Here is a 23679-nt window from a genome sequence, read left to right as displayed (position 1 = left end):
GCCCCTAAATTGTCTGCTTACTATGTAGGTGGTTAGACCGTTAGGGCGCTGCCGACGGCGCCACCATCCGATGGTATCCATCCTGTACGGGGTATTCGCAAATACATTCCTTATGCCGTCCAATCGTTTGACTTTTTACTGCACCGCGGCAAATGCTTCGCTGTGTTTATTTTAGTGAATGCGTGGTGATGGGTATAAGCCGTCTCACTCACTTTGTGATCTAACTGTAGACGTCCCTCCTTGAGCATGGCCTAGGCTCCTTAACAAGACGAAATACTATGCGAGGTGCACAGTTTACTGGAAAACGTGGTGGATTGCTTGAAGAATCTCAGCTATCTGCCCGCAGGCGAAAATCTATGGTGGGGGGTAGGCTGGTGGTGCATGGACCATTAAGTGGTCCAGTGGGCTCCTTAAGCAGACGAAATCCTATAACTATACAAACAAGACAATTCGTATGGATGCGCAGGATTATGAATCTGGCTAAGGACGTCTTGGTAGGTAAACCCGAGAATATCCTCTGCCTCGAGGTTATTCGTACTTTGGCCAAGTAGGTATCCAGCCGCCGTCTTTTTTCTCCTCCTCCCCGTAACCTTGACGAGTACCGATCCCGTCCGCAGCAGCTACAGTAACGCGTCTCCCGACAACCGACAGCAAAAAAGGGGTGAGCCATGCCCAAACACGCCAACCATCCACGCCAACACCCAACACCCAACACCCACAGCAAAAAAAGGGGCCAGCTTATTAGCCATGTCCAAACATGCGAGTAACACTCCATCCAGGCTATGAGAGTGCGAATGCTTGTAATTTACGGTACCTTCCTAAGTCGACATCGACATGCCTTGGGTAAGATAGTCATGCCTAACCGAGTATTTATACTCCCCCACCAGCATCGCCACAATCTACCCTTTCACAGTCTATTTATTACTCGCACTCCGAGGCACTCCAGAAGTAAGGTAGGGACTTATATCATATTATGCTACGTATGTATCAGTCCAAACAACAAGAATAAGAACAAACACACTCCATACATCTCCAAAACACCACCCCATCCAACCAGCCCACCCAGCCCACCCAGCCCAGCCAACCGAGGCAATAAAAAAAAAGCCAGGCTAAACAGTAACAGCAACAACAACAACAACAAATTTAATAAAAAAATCACTTCCTAGCAACGCCCCGCCTAGCACGGGGAGCGGGCGCCCGCACAGTCGCGCCCGGCTTTGGTCCGGGAGTAGGAGGAGAAGGAGGCTCCTTGGCGACGCGTCTGCGCTTGGCCGTCTTGGCAGGAAGGCCGGCGGTTGCGGGCGTCGGGGGAGGCACGGCCAGCACGGCGTCGGGCGAGGGTTCCGCTGCTTGATTTCGAGCCTGAGCCAGAGCCAGAGCATGAGCATGAGCCTGAGCCTGCTCCAGACCCTGACCCTGAGCCGCCTGAGCCTGAGCCTGAACCTGAACCTGAGCCTGAGCTTGAGCCTGGGCCACGTTCCTGCGCGGGCCGAGGATGCCCTCCTCGCTGACCGAGCCCTCCGAGTCGTCCACGTCTTCTTCGGGACGGTACCGGTAGTTGGGGTCCAGGATGCGGCGGCGTCTTCGCCTCGCCACTCTGTTTTTTTGCAACACGGGTTAGGAGACTTGTGTGTGAATAAATGGGTCGGAAAACTCGCTCACCTCTCTTCGTGTGTCAGGGCTCTGTCAGACTCTTCAGGCGAGACCGAAGGCACCGCTTTCCGCCGTTTCCGTGGCAGCGGCGCATCCTCGGCGGCCTTGGCCGGCCCCTGCCGTCGCTTCCCCCGTGCCTGGCGCTCTTCCTCGATCTCTTCCTCGATCGCTTCCTCAACCGCTTCCTCTTCCTCATCCTCTTCCTCATCCTCTTCCTCATCCTCTTCCTCATCCTCTTCCTTCGCCTCTTCCTCCGCCTCGGCCTCGTGTCGTTTCCGAGCCTTCCTCTGCCGGAAGTAGGTCAGTGTCTCGAGATCGATAGGCCCGACGAAATCGTCGTTTGGCCGCGACGAGCAGTCCTCGATGTGCTCGCCACGCTCCAGGATGCCGCCCTCGAGCTCGATGGCGCACCACGGGCAGTGGCCGGCGTCGTTGGCGCCGTAGCCCCGGCAGAAGGCGCGGTGCTTCATCTGGTAGCCCTCCGAGAACAGGCCGAGGGGCAGGCCGCACTTGTCGCAGTACGGCGAGCCCTGGAGCGGCGCGAGGTGCTCGTGGTCTGCTTCGCGGCCCACTGTGATGTGCTTGCCACAGTCGTGGCATAGCTTCCAGTTGGGCTGGTCACCGACTCCGGGGTGGCAGACGGAGTCGTGGTAGGCGCGGTCTCCCCGGGCCTTGAGGGTGTGGTGGTCGCGCCCGCAGCGCGCGCAGTAGTTCCAGTGGCGCTCGTGGCCGGGGGCAAGCTTCGGAACACGCAGGTCGACCTGCTGGTCTGGGATTCCGACCCTGAGGTAGCCCAAGATCTCTTCATGCTCTAGCACAAAGTGCTCGTAGCGTTGCTCGAGGGGCCAGTGCTCGTAGAGCGCCTCGTCGCAAAAGTTGCACTTCTCAGCCGTGTGCCTGTTCCGCAGGTGCCGTTGCATCTCGGCCGGCCTGTTGACGGAGAACATGGCCCCGCAGCCCGCGTATGGACACCGCTGGCTGCGCCCGAGAAGGATGCTGCGCAACTCAAAATAGTCCTTCTGGAGCCGGCGGATCTCCGTCGGCGTCAACACGGCCAGCGACACGACGGGCAGGCTGTCCTGGCCCAGATGAAGCAGCGAATCCACGGGCGGCGCGTTGATGGGTATGGATTGGTTCATCTGTACGTTAAGCGGATGGGCGTAGCTCAGCTCTCGCAAGCGCTGCGCCTTCTCCATGTCGCCCAGCGGGCGTTGCTTTGGCCGCCTCGCCGATTTCTCCGGCAAGTTAGCGGTTCCCAACCTCTCCGGCGGAGGGTTCGGTGAGAAGACGGGCATCCTGGGTCCTCTTTCCTTGCCAATAATTCTGCTTTCAACTCGTAGCGCCTCGATTTCGGCGTCTGCGTTACCTTGCTCGTCCCACGGCTGTAGTGTCTGGTAGTGCTCGTTGATGTTCTCGCCCCACAATTGCCAGTCGTGATAGTGAGTAAAGGGGGGGTACATGTCCTCACTCAGTCCCGGTTGCCCGTATACCAGAGACTGATTCCGGGTTCTGTAAATGTCGCGATAGCCAAAGACCTGGTCCGGAGTGAATACTGTAGCAGGTCAGCATGGATAAATTCTAGCCAGTCAGCTTCGTAATCGTCTTACTAGGTTCGAGATCTCGATCCGCCAGGTGATAGATGTAGATCTTAGGATGGACTATGAGCTTGCGGATAATCTCCCACTCGGCCTCTTGCGTCTCCGCTGTCACGAAAAACAGGGGCTTGCTCGAGACCGAGCTGTCGTCGTTCTTTTCGGTGGTCCTGTCTATTTCAGCGTCAATTTTCTTGATTTGGCGCCCCTGGGTCATGACAAAGTTGAAATCGCCCTCGCCAAGCGCCCCCTTGGGCCAGAGACTCCGTGCCAGGAGCCTAAACTGAGAGAGAGAGGTCAAATTCTTCTTCCACTCCAAAGACTTGGCCCCGTTCGTAACCGTGTACTCGTGAAAGACGGGACGAATGGCGATGAACTGGGGAAACACGCTCAGCCCGTCCCCAAACTTGCCCCCGGGAGCCTTCTTCTCGAGCCACAGCTTCCACTGAACCAGGCGGGCTACCAATGGCTTGAAGGCCTCCGTATCGCCCCTGTTGGCGAATAAGGCCTCTATGGGAATGACAATAGCTGCACTATCCTTTTGCGGGACGAATGGCACGAAGAAGGATTCCCCCGGGAGGTGCACCTCGACCGAATGGAACAAGTCATGGTTTTTTTCACCCAACGACTCAATGACTAGGTTCAAAATCGTGTTACGCACCGACACAACATCCCTAAACTCGTCGTGTTCGATATACTGAACCCTGGCGTCGCTGTACAGACTTTGCCCCGGGAGGAAGACGAGGAATGCGTCGCTTCTTCCCCTTTTAACCTGAGGCGACTTGGCCAGCAGCTCGACTCGCTTGCTTCCCCCCTTCGTCTTGTTCTGGGCCTCCCAAGAGGCGACAATATAATGCCAAAGCTGGGGAGGAAATGTCAGACCGCCATACGAGCCGAGCGAGTTTCTCAGACTCTTGAGCGTGATAAAGGCGTCGGGTATTGGAGGTCGTCCTGGGCGATCGGGGAGCCGGCCGGCGGCCAGCACGCGGGAGGCCTGTGATATCCAGGGCCCAAACTGGTTGGTGCAGAGCACGTCTCGGTGGTTCATGGGCATGCGGAGGTACGCCACGTCTGGTCGGTTCAAGGTCTTGTCATTGTCCCAGGCGAGAGCGAGTTCTAAAACACCATGCGAGTCATTTGGCATCCATTCAATGGGAAACGGATCCCCAGGGCAGCCAAGGAAAAGGACCTTGGGGCTTTCCGATTTCCTCAACAAGTCATTGCCGTATTTGTCGAGAACCCACTCCCACGCGACACGGTCGTTGCCGTAGTCGCCAACCCCTTTGCACCAAACAGTGATGGTCTGGTTGCGATTCCTGTCGGCTTTCTTCCTCTCTCCTGGCTTCGAGTAGTCTATCTTCTTGTCCAAAAGGTAGAGCTTGTAAGTGACGCCGGCGCGCGTGTCCAGGCAAAGCAGCCTGTCGACAGCGTCGACAAAGGTGTAGAGCGCATCGACTTGAAACCAAACAACACCCTGGAAGCCGTACAGAGGGATCCACCGCCCGTCGGCACCACCACTTTCACCTTGAAGGGGGGTCTGAAAGCCCTGCGCGCTGGGTTTGGTGACCCAAACCATACGAGCCTCTTGTTTAGGGCGAACGGCCGTATCACCAATCGCCGGAGCGCGAAAGACCGGATCAGGGCGAACGGCCCCACCATGACCACGCGCCGTAGTGGGTCGACCAGCCGGAGCAGGCTGCCTGCCAGACCTGGTCTGGACGGCCTTGGCAGTGCCCCTAGGAGGGAGTCTTTCGACGGAGCCCGGAGAGTCAAAGTCCGAGTCGAGCCCCGAATCCAACTCTACCAACGGCTCGGTCTCCTGGTCGTCCTCATCCTCGTCCTCGTCGGTGACGATTTCGCCACCACGGAGGCCAAGAAATTCCTCCGAGTCTCGGCACCCCCTGGGCCCGGCTCGCATGCTCTCAAACGCATAGTACGCCTCGAGCTGCTTATCCGGAGCTGCGACCAAACCATCAGTCAGTATGACTGCCCAATATTTGTTGGGAAAAAAAAGGCGCTACCTACTCCGCAAGCTATCTTTCTCAAAGGCTCGCACGTTGTAGCCGTTCAGGAAGCGAAGATTTCCAATGTCGGGGTTTGCGCGGTCCGCCAGCAACGGCTCGTCGAAGTCGTCATCAGAGTGCCGGTCGTCTCGGTCCCATCCCGTCGCGCGCTGGGGGAAGTCGAGCGTCATAGGCTCGATGGGCAGGCCAAAGTAGGCGAGGGTAAACTTGAAGGCGAGGTCGGCGCGCGGGGCCCAGTCTTTGAACCTGGCCGATCTCAGGAGGTCTCGATATCTCCTCCTGTTCTGCTGCTGGATGCTGGCCAAGGCCGGATTGCCGCGCCGGTCCATCGGGATAAGCAGCTCGCGCTCGGGCGGCGCAAACTTTGTCTCGAGGATGTCGTTGATGGTTGTCGACGGCTCCCTGAGCAGCTCGCCAAACTCGCGTATCATCTTGGTGAATCTCGGGTCGGTAGGCAGGATCTCGGGGCACCAGCGGTGCTTCATCTCCTGGGCCAGCTTTCTGTCTCTCTTGAAACTCTCGAGCAGAGCTCTGCGCCGCTGCTTCTCTAGTCTCCTCTGCCGCTTTTGCTCATCATGCACCTCGCGTCTCCTCTGCGCTTCCGAGCTCGTAGCTGACCGCGAACTAGTCGTTCTCACCCTAGGCCGGCCGCGGCGGTAGCCACCCGACGTACTACTTCCAGACGCCGGGCTCTCGTCATCACTCCCCACGAACCGCCCACCCGGATAGCCGACTGACCGCCGGTTCGTCCTCATCGTTCCAAAACCAAAGGGCCTCAAACCTCCGCCATCCGGGGCATTGTTAGGTGGCGGATCCTGGTCGCCATTCGACCGGCTGGAACTCGGCCACAGCGAAAAGTTCCAGAGGGACGGCATGATGGGCGAAGCTAAAGGGGTTTATCCAGTGGCGGGTGCAGTCGCTGTCCGCAATGTAATGGGGCCGTGTACCTTGAACTGGGTAAAAAGCTGGAAGAAAGAAAGAGTGGAAAGGAAGCGACTCGCGGCGGCACGCGGGGATGAGAGGGGGTAGACAACATTTCAAGAAACAAGGTAACAAAGAAAGAAAAAGGAGTCGCCGGCTGCTGGTGATGACAGAACAGCCTCGGGGCGGTTAGTGCAAACTGCAGATTGCGTTCAGATTTTTCTCGAGGACCATGTGTCTGGCCAGCATGCCAGCCGAGCGAAGCTGCGCTACACCAATTTGCGGGCCGTGTGCTGCCTGTCTTTGTCGCCGATTCTGGGCGGGATTCCCGAGGAATGAAGATACGAAGCTTCCCTACCTGCATGCGTAATAGCATCAGTCCACGGGAACAATGAAAATGAGTTCCTGACTGGGACTTTACGCCGTTAATGGCCAAAGAAAGGGTCTGGATTGTCCTCCGGAAAAAGTAACCGATTCTGCCCTTGAGGCCAGAGGAGCTGCGCGCCAACAATGAAAGAAATCCGGCATCCCTTTCAAGGTGTTCTCGCCGGCAATGGAATACAACGCATTCAATGCAATGTTCTGGCATGGCGGTTTCCAAAGAAACGGAGAGAGAGCTGGCTTATTGCCCTGGGAGACTGATGCATCCTTGAGCTTTATGGATGGTGTTTGTCCGAGAGAAGTAAATCATTTGTTCAGCGGTTCATTCTAGAGCACGGAGAATCGGATTGTGTAGGTGCCTTGGTTTGTTTGCTTGCTAAGTCCATTAAACAATTTGCCAGATCTCCGGATTTGGGGTTTCTGTGATGGATCGAGCACCAGGAGTGTGTCGTTCTTTCCTCAATCGTTTAACAGCAGCGCAGTGTACAGCTTTCCGTAACTCCTGCCCTCTTTCGATCCTCGATCCTGTCTACTTTTGGGCACCCTTGCACTCCAACACTGCAAAAGCACTGGAAAAGTGATGCCAAGCCGACACCGACGTGATTAATTTTCATTTTTGTTTTTTGATTCATTCTACTGACGGTTGTGAGCATTGAAGCTCAAGAGAGTCAAGAACCAGTTCCTAATCCCTTGGGAGTTAGACAGATATATACCTGCCTACCTACCCAGGCCTACAGAGAGCCTACAGAGATGCGCTGCTAAACCAGGGTATGCCCACAATTACGAGGTGGCGATATACTATCCCTCCTTTTTGGTGCCAAGTGCGCAGGATATGGTAAGGGGACATTGCTGAGGGTGTAACTCACAGTCTACAAGTCACATTCTCTCTCGCGGTCTTTGCACGATACAATCCACGTCCCCAGATCTACACACCGAAGTTGATGGCCAGTCTTTCTCACTATCCAGACACCTCAGGACTGTCAGCCCGCGGTTGCATCCTACTCAAGAAACGGCTCCGGGGAGTTCTCTCCGTTTGGGGTTTCCCAGCGCCGCGCCGCGCCGCAAGGGACAAGCGCTAAACCCCGGCGCCGGGTTTCCGACGGACTATAGTGTCCCAACAGCCGGCGTGCCGTGCTTGGCAGCTTGGCGCTTTTCGGGACCGGGCAGGTGACGCGATCTTGGCTGGTTTTATCTAGCGCACATGTGCGCGACAGACAGATAAGGGGCACGAAGTGCGTGTGTGCGCGCGCGTGTGCATCTATCACATGTGTCGCGTGCCTCAGCGCAAGTCAGCACAGGGCGGAAAATATGGTTTGCCGCGGCGGCACAGATGCAAAGGAAGAGAGCTGTTGGCGCTGTGCCGCCCTCGAACAAACCGACCGCCTCAGGCGCGCCCCTCAGCAACTGTCGGACATATACTGGGCCGTGGCCCGCCGAAACTCCACAGACACAGACGCGGACGCAGTCGATTTGGTAGCATACGCAAGTGCTGTTTCGCTCACCAAGAAAACACACATGTTCTCTGCGTTCGCTGCAAGTGCCGCCTGATCCACTCTGGGCACACGGTATGGCGCGGACTGTCAGCGTCGCAGTCGTTGCTCCTTTCGTCTCAAAAACACGGTGGTAATACTATATCCTTCCCAGGTGGGCGGGATATTTGTGCGAATGCGGCCGGTGGCTGACTCTGAGATGAGTCGTTTGAGGAAAGTGGATGCGTGTTCCTCGAGATTATGTGAACTAAACACAAGTAAATCCGACGGATAGCTGTGTGCTCCGCTCGTCATGTTTCCAGTGCCAGTGTTGGTTGCGCCAGGCCCGCGTTATGGTCTCCAGGTGACTGATCGTTTCTTCGACCGAGCAGCGCAGTAAACGACCACAGTTTGACCCTCTAGCTACAAGCTAGGCCACTCAAGCCAACAGATCCAGGGCCAGACCTGTAACTTCCTCTCGTTTGGAGCGCAGGTAGTCAGCCTTCCGGGTTTCTCTTCGGGCTGCTTTCTGCACGTGGCGCGTCAAACAGAGCAAAGAAGCGGCCGATCACGAGAGCAAAGAACCGGGCCTACCTTCACGGGCTGTGCTTCGACGAAACATTGTTGGTGGCAACGAATATGTTGTAACGTGTTACCGCCACTGCGGCTGATGCTGTTGTTCTCGACGTCGGCCGTGCCTCGACGCGAACTAAATCGCGCTCCAGTTTGGAACACGGTCAACAGTCAGTTCGACGCAGAAGTCGACTGTTTCACGATGTCGACTTTTAGCAGAAAGCCGAGTTTGCACGGGGAAACCTCGACATCAGAGACTGGATTTTCCGATCGACAGCGATGTAACCCCATAAACCTGGGGATGTGTGGCCCATCCTGCCGAGGCCAGCCAGCCAGCCGGCCCAAAAGTCCGGCCGTCCGGTCTCTGGCCGGCGGCATCCCAGAGGACCAGCATGCGGAGTGCAGAGGACCAGGGGCCAGGGGGGAGGAATATTTCCCGAACCAGAAATAATCCCCGCAATATCGCTATTGCAATCCGGCCCTCTCGAATCGCCATTGCGATCCGGCCCTCTCGAGACGCCCGAACGGAGTCTGATTACTGGCAGTGCGTTTCGTGCGCAGTGTCCCCTGATAGACGGCCGGGTCGCACCCGAGGAGGTCCGCCATATGTCGGACGGCTGTTCGGATCTGCTTCCTGACGCGGAAAGGGCTGTGAAGACTGTAAATGTTCATATTTGCTTGTTTCAAACCTGCAAACGTACCTTTGTATGTACCTGCAGATGTGTGTGGCAATGCAGCAATACATGTATGTACAAGTAAATGTACAGCACGTCTAGCCGCTGAGGGGCTGTCGTGGTGTTTTAGCCGTCTGCCCAACAGCGTATCCTCTTTCTGTCCTGGACGCACAAAGAAGGAGGAGGCATTGCCTGCACGGCTGCCATGAGTGACGAACTTGGACATCGTTCTTCCGCCGGCTGCGAAGGAAGCTAGGTTTGCAAAATCTGGGCATTTACTTCAGCGCATCGGCCTGCAGTCTGTTCTGAAAGAAGGCTCACGGGGCCTGGGGGCGGGCGTTTCACACCGGATCTGCGTTGGTCCTTGCCACGGCGGCGATTGGCAGGCTTTTCGTCGTACACAATAGCCGCCCAGAGGCGCCACGGATACTCATGCCGGCCAGCGTTGGGATGGTGGAATAGCCTACCAAGCCGAGGCTGATTCAGCCGTGTACGGATCCTGTACGGAGTACAAAGTAGGTACGTAGGCAGGCGAAGGAACTGAGTGCATGGTGGGGGCGGTGTCTGCCAGAGCTGAAAAGGAGGTTTCCGGGTTGCTTTCTCTGGATGATGCAATAAAGTACCTTCTGACGTAATAAGTTCGGAGTCGTTTCCGACGATCTGGAACCGACCTCGGACCGCTTGTGCTGCTCGTCTGCGTCTGCACGAGGCATCACGGAGGATGCTGACGAGGATATGTAGGGGCGCGCCTACGCTCGCCGTTTCCCTCTGAGTGGCTGGTGCTGCTACAGGACGAACTGTTGGCGGTGCGCGGGCGATGTCATTGGCAGCTTAGACGCTTTGCCCAGAGAGGAGAAAACAGGTGCGGGAGGGCGTTCAGGGGAGCCCATCCGCGCTTGCAGCCCGAAATCGCACGAATGGCGACATGCAGTCCTGGGAATTACCTAACTTCGACGAAGGGAACGGTGCGTACCTGCATCTCGGAACGTTCCTCAATGTCGATTGTGAATTTCTTCAGAGAGCGGTCCAGTAGTGAGTGGTGCTTGTTTCTGATCGGACTGATCCAAGGCTGCCGCAGGGATGACGGTTGTGTGACCCCAGTAGCGCGTAATGCCCCTGTAAGTGAAATTGTGGAGTGGATGGATGGTTCCAGCTTCCGTTAGCGTGGGAGAGCGGAGAGCCACATGTGTGCAGCCACAAGAGGCTGACTCAGGAGCTCTAATTTTTAGCGCGCAACAAGCTCGACAAGCACGGGTGGGCTGGCAGCCGTTTTTTGATGGAGCCACCGCTGAGCCTGCCTGGCGAGCTTCGAAGCCAATTGACTGGAAGAGCGGCGATGGCGGATCGATCCGGTGCGTGAACGACGATGCGGCCGCCTATACCAGGGCTTCGACCCAGTCTTCTAGACAATGTGTGCTGGCAATGCACGCGACGGGTTCTGCGGCAATCTGCACCACGAACGACTACGCGGCCGCGACTGTCGCTGTCTGCGCCGTCTACGACTGTTACAACTGCAAGACGGCTCTTCTCCCAGCCCTCGCTCCCCAGCGCCTCAGCCTCAGCCGTAGCCTCGACCTCGACCTCCATACCAGCCTCGTTCCCCCGGAAGCAGTTCAGCGCCGGCTACTTTCTCTCAAACAGTCTCCTCACGCGTGCCAATGGCACCCGGGATGCCAGGCCAACCCCTAACAGCCTAGGCCGGCCACCAACTACCAGTGTCGAGCAGCAGCACACCGGTGCTACTTCAGCTGCCCCAGTATCGGCCGCCGCCGCCACCGCCGAAGCCGTGGACATCCTTCCGCACCGCCGGCGGCAGGCTGCAAGACAAAATGCCGCCAATCTAGAGCCTACAATAACGAGCAGCGTGGGGCCGACAACAACACTCCCCAGCGACTCAACGGCCTCCCTCCCCCCCGATGCCTCCTCCATCCTCGCTAGCGTCGCCGCTCGACACCCTGCCCACTCCTTCCGGCGGCACCTCTCGGCCCTGCTCTCGCTCTCCAAGCCGCGCCTCACCGTCCTCGTCGTCCTGTCGGCCATGGTGCCCTACGCTCTCTACCCAGTCCCGGCCTTCCTCTCGCCCTCGGCCCTCGACGCGCCGTCTCTCTCGCCGCTGACGCTGCTGTTCCTCACGACGGGCACCACGCTCTGCTCCGCCGCGGCCAACGCGCTCAATATGCTCTACGAGCCCGACACCGACTCTAAGATGAGCCGCACGCGCGCGCGGCCGCTGGTGCGCAAGCTGCTGACGACGCGCGCCGCCGTGCTGTTCTCCATCGGCTGCGGGCTCGCCGGCACGGCGGCGCTGTTCCTGGGCGTCAACCCGACTGTGGCATTCCTGGGCGCGCTCAACATCGCGCTGTACGCGGGCGTGTACACGCCGCTCAAGCGCGTGTCGGCCGCCAACACGTGGGTCGGCGCCGTGGTCGGCGGCATCCCGCCGCTGATGGGCTGGGCGGCGGCGGCCGGCGAGAGCGCCGTGGCCGACGGCACGTGGCGCGAGCTGCTGTTCGCCGCCGACGGGTCCAGCACCGGTGGCTGGCTGTTCGCTGCCGTGCTGTTCGCCTGGCAGTTCCCCCACTTCATGCCGCTGTCGTGGGGCATCCGGGACGAGTACAAGGCCGCCGGCCTGCGCATGCTGGCCTGGACCAACCCCGCGCGCAACGGCCGCGTCGCCCTGCGCTACAGCCTGGTGTTCGTCCCGCTCTGCGCCGCCCTCTGCGCCGCCGGCATCACCGAGTGGTCCTTCGCCGCCACCAGCCTGCCCGTCAACCTGTGGCTCGTCCGCGAGGCCGTCCGCTTCTGGCGCCTCGAGGGCCTCGCCGGCAGCGCCCGCAGCCTCTTCTGGGCCAGCGTCTGGCACCTGCCCGTCGTCATGGTCCTCGCCCTCGCCCAGAAGAAGGGCATGTGGGCCCGCGTCTGGAGGAGCGTGGCCGGCCAGCCCCTCGAAGAGGATGGTGACGAGGACGGCGAGTGGGAGGACGATGATGGCCCTGCCGTCGCTCCGCCCGTGGGCCGTGGGAAAGGCCTGTAGCAAGATTGTGTAGGCAGAGGTAACACGAGTGTCACTCGCAAGGCTTTTTTTTTTTTGGGGGGGGGGGGGGGGGTGGTTTGGGTGTGGCTTCTGCTGCTACAACTGCTGCAGCTGTCTGGTGTATGTAATAGGAACATGAAAAAAATGTCGATTCTTTTATTTTTATTTTATTTCTCTTGTTCTATTTTGGTTCTCACGGTGTGTATACCTAGGTATGTATGTATGTATATAGCATCGAGCACATCGTCACATTCATTACCGCACGCGTATCAAAATAAGTGGCGCCGACGTCACGTACAGTTCACTTATTTACAGTGATTCCCGAGGTTCGTACGGAGTACTTGGGATTGAAGCCTGAATCCCATGCCAGGCCATGTGTGCACACGATCTGTCTTAGGCTGCCGTGGCCTGTCGGTACGGGTATACGAGGCTGCTCGGACGGAAGATGGAGATCGGGATACAGCTCTCATAATCTTCTTGGATATCTTATTAGGGAAAGGAGGCCTTGTGAGTTGTGAGAGTGTCTTGTTATCGCCATTGCCGATCCCGGGGGGTTCTGTATAATACATCCCAAATTCTCGACTTGACACCACCGGTAATGGTATATAGCTAGGTGAATAGATATTGGGTCCCTGTCTTTTCACTTCCCAGTTGAAGTCGTGGGGACTTTCATCTATTTTCTTCAGCCCGCATTTCTTTCTTTTCTTGGAAGCTATATAATTACAACCTGGAACTGTGGGAGGCAAAATGGAACCAAATCAATGGAAGTCCAGCCCAACATATCTCTCACTCTCTCCACTCTCCCCCTTTCCGCAAGGCGCTGTCCTTCCGCGTTAATTATTAGTGTTTACGCGCATATGAAACTCTACCTATAGGTCCGACACCGGTCGGGCAGTTTTTTAGTGATCGTTATTTATTACCTATGTGTTACGTTCGGGTGTGGTGTGTGTGTGTGAGGGTTGTTTGTTGGTCAGACGGATATTTGCTGTGCTGCTGGCGGCGGCGGCAGGGGCGGGTCCTCCGACGCGCACACGAGGCGGGCGGGCTGCTGATAAAACTCTTTTTTTCCGACCTAGATTCGGCTGATGGAGACATTCTACCTACCTACCTTATGGGACACACATTTCTTCAGGGGGAGGATTAAGTTGTGTCGTTATTCCCGTCCGTCAATTGCTTTCTCGAGCCTCTTTTTCTTTAGCTCGTTTTAGTCCAGCCTGGGTTCTAGGCCGACTTTGGTTTGGGTTAGGTGTGGTGCCCAGGCCTGCGAGTGGGTTTCTGGGCGGTGGGTTTCTTGGCGGTGTTTTTCTCCGATCCAAATATTCCATGGCATTTTGCCGTTTTTGACGGAAGGGCGGCGGTGGCGCGGAAGAAAGGAGCGGAAAGAAGCTCGCTCGACTGTGGCATCCCATATATCTATTCCACCTTACCATATCTGAGGAAGGCACTTATTACGCAGCATGCACCCCGACAATCCCCGAGTGAGGCGGAGAGAGGAGGGAATAAGGTACGGAGACGTTAGCCTACTAGCAGCTTTGTGTAACTTCCATGCCGATTCGTGGCTGCCTGGGGGGGCTTGCACCTCGTCTAGTCTGGCTTGGGAACGATTTCTCCTTGGGTTATTTGCCGTCTTTACAAATAACCTACCCCTAGCCCATTTCCCTTATATTGAATTCGCAACATGTTCTCATGGAAGCTTCTAGCTGGTTGCTAGCCCCGGGCCACTTTCCTTTCCACTAGGTGGATGGTTTGCACTTTAGACCCCACTACATGTTTAAACATCCAACGGCGATTCCGTCGGTAATCATCACCACGCCCCCGGCGTATGCACTACAGATAAACAACAACCTACCCAAGAGGCTGCCCAGCTGGCAAAGCAATGTTGCATCAAACGTTCTCGACGACGCGCCCGGCCACGAGGTAGCAGTAGCAACAGGCAGTTAGTTAGATGAAGAACGAAATGTTCTAGACGATGGGCCTGGGCTTTCCTGTGCCCCTCTCCGAAATTTGGGGTCAGCGGGCCTAATTGACCCGATGCTACCACCTGAAGGCAGCATGCACTCGCTTTCTGCCCATGTGCTTTATTTCCGTCTGCACACCCACACCCTTGCTGTAGCACGAACCCCGCTGTTGGTGGCTGGGCTGGGGCGGCCGCCTCGAACTTCCTTCAGCTTGATAAAATCTCCGAAACAAGCCCCGACATGCAACGAAAAAGGCGATGCACAATTCTAGGTACTGTACGGTCTTGATACGGTTGGATAGAATTGGCATTTTTATCTGTATACCATGGCATTTACAAGCCAGGCGTCGGCAGACAGCATGGTAGGCAGCCGACTCATCGTGAATGTATTAGCTCAGCACGAATCCACACTTCCAATTCCTAAGCAGTGAGTGGACCTTCTGTGCTGAGCCGCAATATGTTGTGCATGCGAAGATGGAGGGGCAAGCGGGTGGGGGCCCACTGAGGCTCGGCGATCGATGGATGTAAGCTGATGGAAGGAGATGGAGGGGCAGGCGGGGGCCAGGGGCGAGGGGGGCGTGGGAACGCAACCCTGAAAGCCAACATCACCAAAATGACCAAGACAGAAACTTGGAAGCGGGGGCATCTAAAAGAAAACCTTAGTTCTCCCTGTCTAGTGTGTTTCGCTAGTACGTAGCATACAGGAATAGGGCCCAAGAGTGTATGCTTGTCACCAAGATCTTTACCAATGGTAGGTTCCAAGACAAAGGCAACTGGACAGATGTGGAACGAAGAGGTGCTTTTCAGAGTCCTGTTTATTCCTCGTCATGATATGGTAAGGGGTGCGGGCGAAAAAATGAGACGGTGAGACAAAGAGAAGAAAGAATAAAGGAAATTCGTAAGATAAATAACAGGTGACAAAAAGGAAAATAAAAGCAAATGATGATAAACAGCACCCCTCGGGGTATCTCTGTGCGGTGCATGTGCGTGTGTTGTGTCGTGCACAGTGCAGTGCGCTGTTTAAAAAAGGTGTCCCACTTTTTCTTTTTGTTGCGCCTCGCTTTGCCCTTGTTTGAACTCCAAGTCTCTGACCAACGCCATGTAATGAGAGTGAGGCACAATTAGTCCGCCGCCTCACCACCAACACCCAATAACACGTAACCAACCTGGCCCAACCCCCCACCGCAACGCCGTACTGTATCGTATCAAGGAAACAGACCAACCCTAAAAAGCCCAACCTGCCTAATCCCGAAGGGGTAATTCCGTGAAAGTGCCATGATGGTATTTTGTGCTGCTCGACGTGATAATGGTGTGGTTTTTTTGTTGTTGATGGCAGTGATAGAGCGATGATGACCATGATATCGTGGAGAAGGCAGGGGGAAAAATGATGAAAATGCCCGCCCGAGATTCCGACCCACTGTAAGTTTCCCTAGTATAAACACCGATAAAGCCAGAAAAAGAAAGAAAAGAGAAAGAAAAAAAAGTATTATGATAAAGGAAAGAAAGAAGTGACAGTGATGGACGAATGTCAAGCGAGTGATGCAGAGAGAGGTGTCATACTCCGTTCGTATTACTTTGCGGGCCGCGATTTATTATGGCGTCGATGCCCATGTCCCCGACGCTGGGTAGCCGGTTGCCGTGGCCCATGTATGGGCTGGTCCCTTGGCTGGATGTGGGCTGCGGCTGTCCGTATCCGGTGCCCGTGCTGGACACACTATTGCTGTAACCATGGTGCGGCTGGTAGTTGGAGTAGTTTTGGTAGGCTTGCATGTTTGTGAAAGCCGGGTGCGAGGCCGTGCTGCCACTGCCGCTGCCGGAGCTGCCGCCGGGAGTGGAGTGCGCGCCCGTCGACCCCGTCGTCTCGGGGCTGCTGTAGGACTGCTCAGCCACGTCGTCAATGGGCGTCAGCCCAGAGATGCCGCTGTCGTCGTCGTAAGACATGGGCTGACCCGACTCTAGACGTTCCCTCCGTGAGTGGGCACGCGCATGAGACTGGATGTTCTTCAAGCCGTTTGACATGAGCTTCAAGGATGCAGTGTTAGCTTCTGAACTGTCTGTGGAGTCGGTAAGGTAGAGAGGGGAAAGGAGGCCCGGCTACGCACCAAGGTCTCGACAACATTCCACTTCTCGCCGCAGCGCGCGGCCAGCGGTTGCCATGTCTCTTTGCGCAGGTTCATGTACTCCTTGCAGAGCTTCTCCAGCTTGCGGTTGTCAAAATCCTGGGTGCGGCGCTCCATAAGCCTCTCGTGCCGCTTCCGACACGCGTTGCCCGTCTTGCCCGGGAAGGCCTCGCGCTGTATTTGGTTCCAGTTCTTGCCCATCGCACGTAGTGCCAGCAGCGTCCGGTCGTCGTCCTGGTTCCACGCGCCTGACGAAGCGCGGTGCTGTGTGGGCAGAGGCCCGCCTACTGGGCCGCCCATTGCTGTCCCTTGAGTCGGGATCTGCAGCGGGGGTACTGGGTTCACGGCATATGCGTCGTAGGATTGCATGTGCATCTGGCCTGCGCCGGCCGAGGTGAGATCTCCATAGTAGCCGCCCACTTGCCGGGGAGGAGGGTAGTATGACATGGTAGCTGTGGGTGCGATCGAAGGGGTGAAGTGTTGTTGTTGTTGTGGTTGTTGTTGATACTGGTGGTGACTCGGCGGCCGAGTCAACTTGGGCATGATATGAGGCGTGCCTAGCCTCGATGCTGGGTCGTTCCCTCTCCCTATCTCTCTCCTTCTCTCCTCTCTCCCTCTTCAATGCTCGGATGGTGAGCTGTCTATCGGCGCCGGAAGGAGGCGGAGACGGACTCGGGCTCGTGGCGGGCGATGTTTCGGGGCGGGCGATGTCCGGGTCGGATTACAGGGCGATTACCTATTAGAGAATGCAACGGTATGGTCGAAGGTCGCCGGCGAGCCTGGTTGTATAGCGTGGTCCAGCTGGGAGGCGACGGGCAGGGCAGGCGAGGTCGGTGCAAAGATGTTTCGTGTCAAACGAAATGCTGACCAGCAACACAAGGAGATGTGAACCGAATAGAGACAGCAGTAGGAAACTTGACAGAAAACAAACGAGGGGTTGCCAGAGGACACTGGGTCGCGGCGTGGCGGGTCGGAGGGCTCGAGGGACAGAAAGAAAGGCTCAAGGTCGGTCGGACGGAGAAGGAGAAGCGGTCGACTTATACTGGGTATTGTGAAAGGAGACCAAGTAGAAAACAAACCCAGGCGACTAATCGGCCGTCTACACCATTTGTGGTCCGCGGGCAAGGTGGGCGAGGCCGGGGTTGGTGATCTGAAACAAGGATATACTACCAGCAAGCTTGGAGCTTTGAAACTAAGCACCGTATGTGAAAGACCTCGTGGAGCGACCAGCGGCCTCTGCTAATGGCTGAAGAGTTTCGGAAGGCGTCTGTCTGAAAGGCGGGCGGCTACGAACTCGGCCTGCTCGAGTGGAGACGAGGGTTGACCAGAGATGGCCCTACTCGAGGGCGGCTAGCATTTAATGTAGCCTTGGGGGGAGGGGGGCAGGGGTAGGTTATGTTGGGTTGGGTTGGGTTGGGGGGGGGGGGAATTCGAGCGACAGGGCAGTGGACGTGTGTGTAGTGATGGATACAGACAGATGAGAGAAGGTCCGCCGGCAAAAAGAAGAACGGACAGACAGGCGGCAACAGAACCAAGGATGATGAGATGAGAAAAAGAGATTGGTCTGCGCGGGGAGAGGAGAGATTCCATGCCATGCCATACGGATGTGAAATGTTCCAACGGCGTGAGAGCCCCATCAAGAAAAGGGCCCAGCTGCGTCGCTTGACGATCTGATGCAATCCTGTGCCGTGACCTAGTGTTGGAGCAAGAGTGCCGCCAAATGCAGGTACCGGTCGCCCATGGAAACATTGGTAAGGTAAGGTTAACAGCAGTTTGTCACCTCAGGACGGCGGCCAGTAAGGCACGCAAGAATGGAGCACCATCTCTGCACAGCACAGTGGAGTGCGTGGAACTGGGAGTCAGACGGCTCCGAGCCAGAGTGTGAGCATAGCTGATGGAGGTTGTGTGTGTACTCGCTTCCACCTAAGGAGGTAAGGTACAGACAGCCCAGTACAACCTGAGGTAAGTTGAGGTGCGGTGCGGGAGCGGGAAAGCTGCAGGTGGCCGAACGATTGAGGATGCCAGAAATAGCTTAACCCCAACCTTAGCAACGAGAGAGAGCGGCTGGCAGTGGAACTGCAACTTGCAAGACCAGTTTGGCGCCGCTAGCCTCGCCAGAGCCCAAGCCTCGTCCTGCCGCACCTAGCTCATCCGTGCCTGCATCCATGCCCTGCAACGGCTGAAGCGGACGAGTAAGAATGGCTGCTGAGCTGCCGTGGCACTGTGCTGGCTGCTATTACTCTGCTCCCCGCTATAGCAGTGGAGAGCGGAAACGGAAACAGGCGCTCCAACCAACAGCAGACTTGCCAAACGCGGTGGTCTAACAGTGAGTGCACTGCAGACAGTGAGAAGCAGCGCTGGCAGAGCCCCAAAACACGATAAAACGACGACAGAGCCAGATCCTGGGGCCTTGGGTCGGTGGACAATTCAGAGCTGGCCAAACCTCTGACTGGCCGCAGCCCGGCGAGCAGGGCCAACAGGCGAGGGAGGACAAAAACCGGAAGACGTGACCTAGCAAAGACCCGACCCGACCCGACCTGCTTGACCTGACTTGACCTGACCTGGCCCTGGGCGAGCCCCCTGGGACCCGACAGAACGGGACTCGACAGCGTTGAATCTCAAGAGACGCAGCCGCGATGCATACGCTGTGCTGTCCTGTGCTGTTGTCCTGTGCTGGCGCGCGACAAAGGCCGAAGGAGCGTATCGCTACTCGCTTCGGAACGCAGATGAGCGTCAACAAAGATTATCAAGGACTGCACGCTGCATTCCTTGGGATCAGCGTCGCAGTCGGGGGGCAGCAGCAGACGAATTGAACTTGAGGCAAAAAGGAGCCGATGCACGGGGCTACAGGGAGAGGATTGAGGTGCATTGTCTGATGTTTGTCTGTCCGGCGTCTTGCAGTCTGCACATGGAGAGCGGGCAATCTCGAGGGGGGAAGTGCAATGGCCAAGACAGCCAACGCCCGACAAAGCAATGCCCAGAGGTTCAGGAGTCGGGAAGCCAGGGCAACCGGAACCTGGTAGCCGCGGGTGCAGCGATTAGAAGCGCCCGCCAGCGCCAATCTCAAACCGGCCCCCGAGGTTTAAGCTGCTTCTGGGCTGAAGTGGGCTGCTGTCAGACCCTCCGACTCCCACATTCGATCGGGACTGCCCTGTCGCAGGCTCGGCTGAGTCCTGACTCGCAGCTGCCTCGCGTGTTATCGCCGATTTTTTTTACCCGTTGTGGCAGCTGTACAGTACAGTCCACGACGACCCTAGGCGCAGAGACAAATGACAGCGCGACACTGGCTGCACCAGTGCACCCAAATAAGATGAAACGGACCTGCTCGAAACAAAAGGCGCTGCTGGATTGGCTGAAGCTGCCGGGAGATCTGGGGATCCGATCGAAACACTGCGGTGGCAGATGCAGACGCGCGCGACAAACTAATTTTGGAGAAACGCACGTGCCCCTCGCTCATCCGCCTCCTCTCATTGGCCCGTCTTCCGTGCTGCTGCGAGGCTTTGACTGGCCGCCTTGTACCTGCACGGCACCGACCCTGCCCAGTTTGTTTCTCCCTTCGTTTCCACCTGCCTGTCTGTCGCTCGCTCCAACGCGCCTGCCATTTGCTGCTAGAGTTGGAGTTTATGCCAGGCACCAGATGCAAAGCAGATCTCTTGACGCCCCACCGTTTTTGGAGCTCACTACCGCGCTTTCCCTAAATTGGGGGCGTCCATCCTTGGCGTCCTGCTGTCACCCTAACAAAAAGACAGCGAGGTCAACGACGACGACACTTGCGCCAAGTTCCTATCTTTGTCGCGGCGGAAGTCAATGCGATAACCTACGAATTCGGCGCGCAACTTGGAGCCATCTTTCTCCTTCCGTCTGGACATTATTCCCTCCATTTCTCGACCAACTGCCTTTCATCCACCCACCCGTTCCGTCCTTTGGCTTCCAATTTGGTCCCAGTCCAGGGCAGTCGGACCAGAGGTCAAGTACAGTACGTATCCGTACTCCGCATGGCTTGCCTTTTGCCCGCCCGCGTACAGATACTCAACCTCCATCTCGGCCAGAGACGTATGTGCACTATGTTTCCTGCTGCAGCCCGCTCAAGCGAATGTAGGCAGCAGTTGTCGTAAACATTCTCGTCATAAACCATTCCGAGTTGTCACTTCTTCTCTCGCGAGAGGCGCGTGTTTGCCAGGAGGAGGCACTCGCTCGACTACTAGCACGGGGTAGTCTAGGGACGATGCCGTCCAGGCTTGAACCATCCATACAACAGCCACATCTAATCCACCACTACCTCAGCCTCTCATGTCGTGTTCCCCGTGTTTAGGCTTCAGCTTCAAGGATTCGCGCTGCCCGCCCCATACCTACATTGCCCAACTTTCAAGCATAAACCACCTGAACCTTGGGACACGCCGGCTTCTAATTGGTATGTGCCCACGCCAAGAAGCCGTTTCGAAACATGCATTTCAGGCCTGCGTCGACCGGTCCCAGCCTGCCGCCGGCCGGCCGAGGCTTGTCCTTCGGGCCATCTCTGTGGTTCGTGCAAGTTACACCCGATGGATGCCAGCCAGACAGAGCCAGCTGCTAAGTATTCGGGTCAACCGCCCGTCGGCAATTGTTTTCCGTGATTGACATTGTGGCTTGTCCTGGCCCGTATGGATGCCTCCCTTTGGTACCTCCACCTCCCAGACATTTAGTATCTTACTGTACTTTACTTACTCTACTGTAGGTATGTACCGACAGCCCCGATCCAGGCCCGGGCTCGCCTTGTCCTGCCCTGCCCGGTCGACTGGTCTTGTTGTTTCTGCATCTCGCTACTCCCGCGGGCCGTTTCACTTGACGAAAGCTCGCTGCGAAACTTGTCCATCGTAATACCCCCTCGACGCTAGAGGCGGCTTCGATCCGCTCATCAGCACCACATTGCTGCGGAACTATGCTTACCATTATCCACCTGTTTGCTTGCGAAGTTGCGAATGCGATAAACACCGCCACGTCGGGTGGACACACCCTGCTCCTCCCCCCCGCATTTCTCATCCTGTTGGCGATCGTGCCGCGCTGTTGGGCCCGCTTCCCGGCACTGCGCGATTTAGAGTTGTTTTACTTTTGTTAAGGTTGGTGTACTTTGAAAGATCTCACATCGGTTCAAGTCGGCAGATGACGTATGGCGCGTTGCTGATGTCTCCGAAACCAACAAACTCCTAAAACACTCTAATTGCAACGCTGGAAAATGGATGATCTACGGAAGCCTTGGGCGCGTGATTTATCCTTATTTGGTTGCGCGATGGTGAGTCTGGGGCGTTGATGCTTGTTTCTGTCTTTGCCCTCATCCCAAGTCTCGTCGGCCTATCTCCCTGCACACCTAGCACCGAGTGCATGCATGTATGTGCACACCCCGCACACCATTTCCCCGCGGCTCGCAGATGTGGCTGCTGATCTGCCGCGGGCGGGTAAGACGCCCGAGATCAACCCGGGTCCGCACAGGCCGGCAGCCTCGGTGGGCGTCCGGGCGGTGTCCAGACGCGGTGATCAGGCCCAGCCGCCCAGAGGGCGAGCAGGTTTCCCAGCCGTCCTCCCGCCTGTGCACTATCTCCCCAGTTAACCCGCTCCCGTGCGGGTATTAAAGGAAGTCCATGGCCTCGGAAAACAGCACCGGTGATGCCGGACATCAATCACGGCAGCAGCAAGAATTGTTTGTCTGTTGAACTCTTGTCGAAACAGATTCCCGCTGAGTTTCACCGTCCCAGCAAGGCCTATGTGTGTTCGCCATACTCCTGATTATGTTGGCCATCTGTTGAGACCGCGATGCTTCGGGATTTGGAATACCGCACTCGGAGTGGAGCAGGCAGCCATAAGATGTCGTGACGAGCTCCCTCGATCCAGCTGTTTCAGGCGAATCGTTCAGCCCAAGTCAAGTCAACCTGTCCACGCGCGCAAGTTGTCACAGGAAACTGGCAGCTGGCACATACTCAGCAGGGCTGTGCTGCGACATGGCAAGGCCGAGAAGTTGGCTCGCCGAGCGACGATGTAAGCCCCTCCCACCCAGAATGTCGCGCCACAACCGATTTCTTCATTGAGGTTGCACGCGACTCGGCATCTATTGGCCCGGGACATTATTTGCAATGAGGAAACAATAAGTAAGGCCAACGGCTGTTTTAAGCGCCTCCAAGCCACAAAGCCACCCCACAGATCCCTTGGGAGCGGGCTGTCTGCCGTGAGCCACGATACGATAACCGAAAAAAGGCCCGATGAGTCGAACTATGTGGCTGCTCTCCCGCAATTGCTTGTTTTTGCGAGCGATCGGACTTGTTCCCTCGTTTGTTCCAATGGGCAATGGACGGAAGGAGAGTGGTGGTATTCAGGCTAAATGCGGCCATGCCTCGATGTACCCCTGCGGGCCTCATGGCACTCTTTTCCATCGTTTCTGTCACCCGTTATGGCCGGTAGTCACACCTACGGGACGGGCAGCAAGCCGTTCACGGCGAGATCTGCATGGATAGCTTGGCACAAGCCAATGCTTGGTTCAACCGTCGAGCTACATGTTCGCGGGGGAGAAAGAAACTCGGCATCTCGACAGCATCTCCAGAAGTCTAGAAGTTATTCCCGGTCTGGGCTTTAACGGTGGGTTGCGCCGTCGTTGCACACTCTGGTTGCGTCTTCCAGGAAGTTTTCCAGGACCACGGAGGAGGATGTAAGGAAGGAAGCCGGCGGTAGGTACCTTGCCTATTGGTCCTCGACCCAATAGAAGCACGCTCGGAGCAGTAGTAGTTGCAGAATTCCAACTACCATTCATCCGGGACGCAGGGCGAGATGAAATGGGCTCGAGCTGCTGCTATCAAGCTCAATTTACCCCTCATTCCCCCGGCTGCGGGTTTGTTGACGATGCGGGACGCTTCGGCATGGGGTGACAGCGACACTACCGGGGGGGCTGCGAGGTTGCTGTTGATGTGATTCGCGCGGGAGCTCTCCTGTTGCTCTTGAGCTACGCTACAGCTTGGCCGTGGGCCAATCTCGTCGCCGCTGCTCTCTATCCGGCATGGTGCATTGCATAAACCCCAATGTTGCCCCCAGTCTCTCCTCGAGGCTCGGTTCCCGGGCAATTGGATGATGAGCCGGGCCTACAAGGTTGTATTGATTGCTCGGGGTCCTTCCCTTCATCCCAGTGGATGATGGATTCCCCAAGGCTCGAGCGATTCTGGCTCCTCGAGACATGCCATATCTCCACTCCACCGCCCAGCCTGTCGTTCTCTGGCCTTTTCTCTGTCACCACCGAGCAGTGCCTCAGCTGAGCCCGTAGCC

The 23679-nt window shown here is 56.9% G+C and overlaps 5 protein-coding genes across 5 annotated transcripts; 1 reads left to right on the top strand and 4 right to left on the bottom strand.

Moving 5' to 3' along the window:
* Nucleotides 1-11: 11 nt before the first annotated feature.
* On the bottom strand, nt 12-871 carry B0T26DRAFT_345687 (uncharacterized protein). Its single transcript, XM_060434522.1, has one exon. The coding sequence runs from the start codon at nt 773-775 to the stop codon at nt 329-331; it is 447 nt and encodes a 148-aa protein (XP_060294146.1). The 5' UTR covers nt 776-871; the 3' UTR covers nt 12-328.
* A 652-nt stretch (nt 872-1523) lies between these two features.
* On the bottom strand, nt 1524-5363 carry B0T26DRAFT_345684 (uncharacterized protein). Its single transcript, XM_060434521.1, has 2 exons — nt 3261-5363; nt 1524-3205 (listed from the first exon to the last, which is right to left on the bottom strand). The coding sequence occupies exons 1-2, from the start codon at nt 5161-5163 to the stop codon at nt 1659-1661; spliced, it is 3450 nt and encodes a 1149-aa protein (XP_060294145.1). The 5' UTR covers nt 5164-5363; the 3' UTR covers nt 1524-1658.
* Nucleotides 5364-8539: 3176 nt separating this feature from the next.
* On the bottom strand, nt 8540-9641 carry B0T26DRAFT_345668 (uncharacterized protein). Its single transcript, XM_060434520.1, has 2 exons — nt 9315-9641; nt 8540-9262 (listed from the first exon to the last, which is right to left on the bottom strand). Exons 1-2 carry the CDS (start codon nt 9511-9513, stop codon nt 8826-8828), a joined length of 636 nt encoding a protein of 211 aa, XP_060294144.1. The 5' UTR covers nt 9514-9641; the 3' UTR covers nt 8540-8825.
* A 913-nt stretch (nt 9642-10554) lies between these two features.
* Nucleotides 10555-12384, top strand: B0T26DRAFT_715344 (UbiA prenyltransferase family-domain-containing protein). The gene has a single exon (XM_060442240.1). The coding sequence runs from the start codon at nt 10654-10656 to the stop codon at nt 12319-12321; it is 1668 nt and encodes a 555-aa protein (XP_060294143.1). The 5' UTR covers nt 10555-10653; the 3' UTR covers nt 12322-12384.
* Nucleotides 12385-15832: 3448 nt separating this feature from the next.
* B0T26DRAFT_753007 (uncharacterized protein) lies at nt 15833-16845 on the bottom strand (the record flags this gene model as incomplete). Its single annotated transcript, XM_060445609.1, has 2 exons — nt 15833-16300; nt 16381-16845. 2 exons carry the CDS (start codon nt 16843-16845, stop codon nt 15833-15835), a joined length of 933 nt encoding a protein of 310 aa, XP_060294142.1.
* Between the last annotated feature and the right edge of the window lie 6834 nt (nt 16846-23679).

This window comes from Lasiosphaeria miniovina (assembly GCF_030549165.1).
Source record: "Lasiosphaeria miniovina strain SMH2392-1A chromosome Unknown B0T26scaffold_5, whole genome shotgun sequence".
Lineage (NCBI taxonomy): Eukaryota > Fungi > Ascomycota > Sordariomycetes > Sordariales > Lasiosphaeriaceae > Lasiosphaeria > Lasiosphaeria miniovina.
This window is presented reverse-complemented; position numbering and strand designations above follow the sequence as displayed.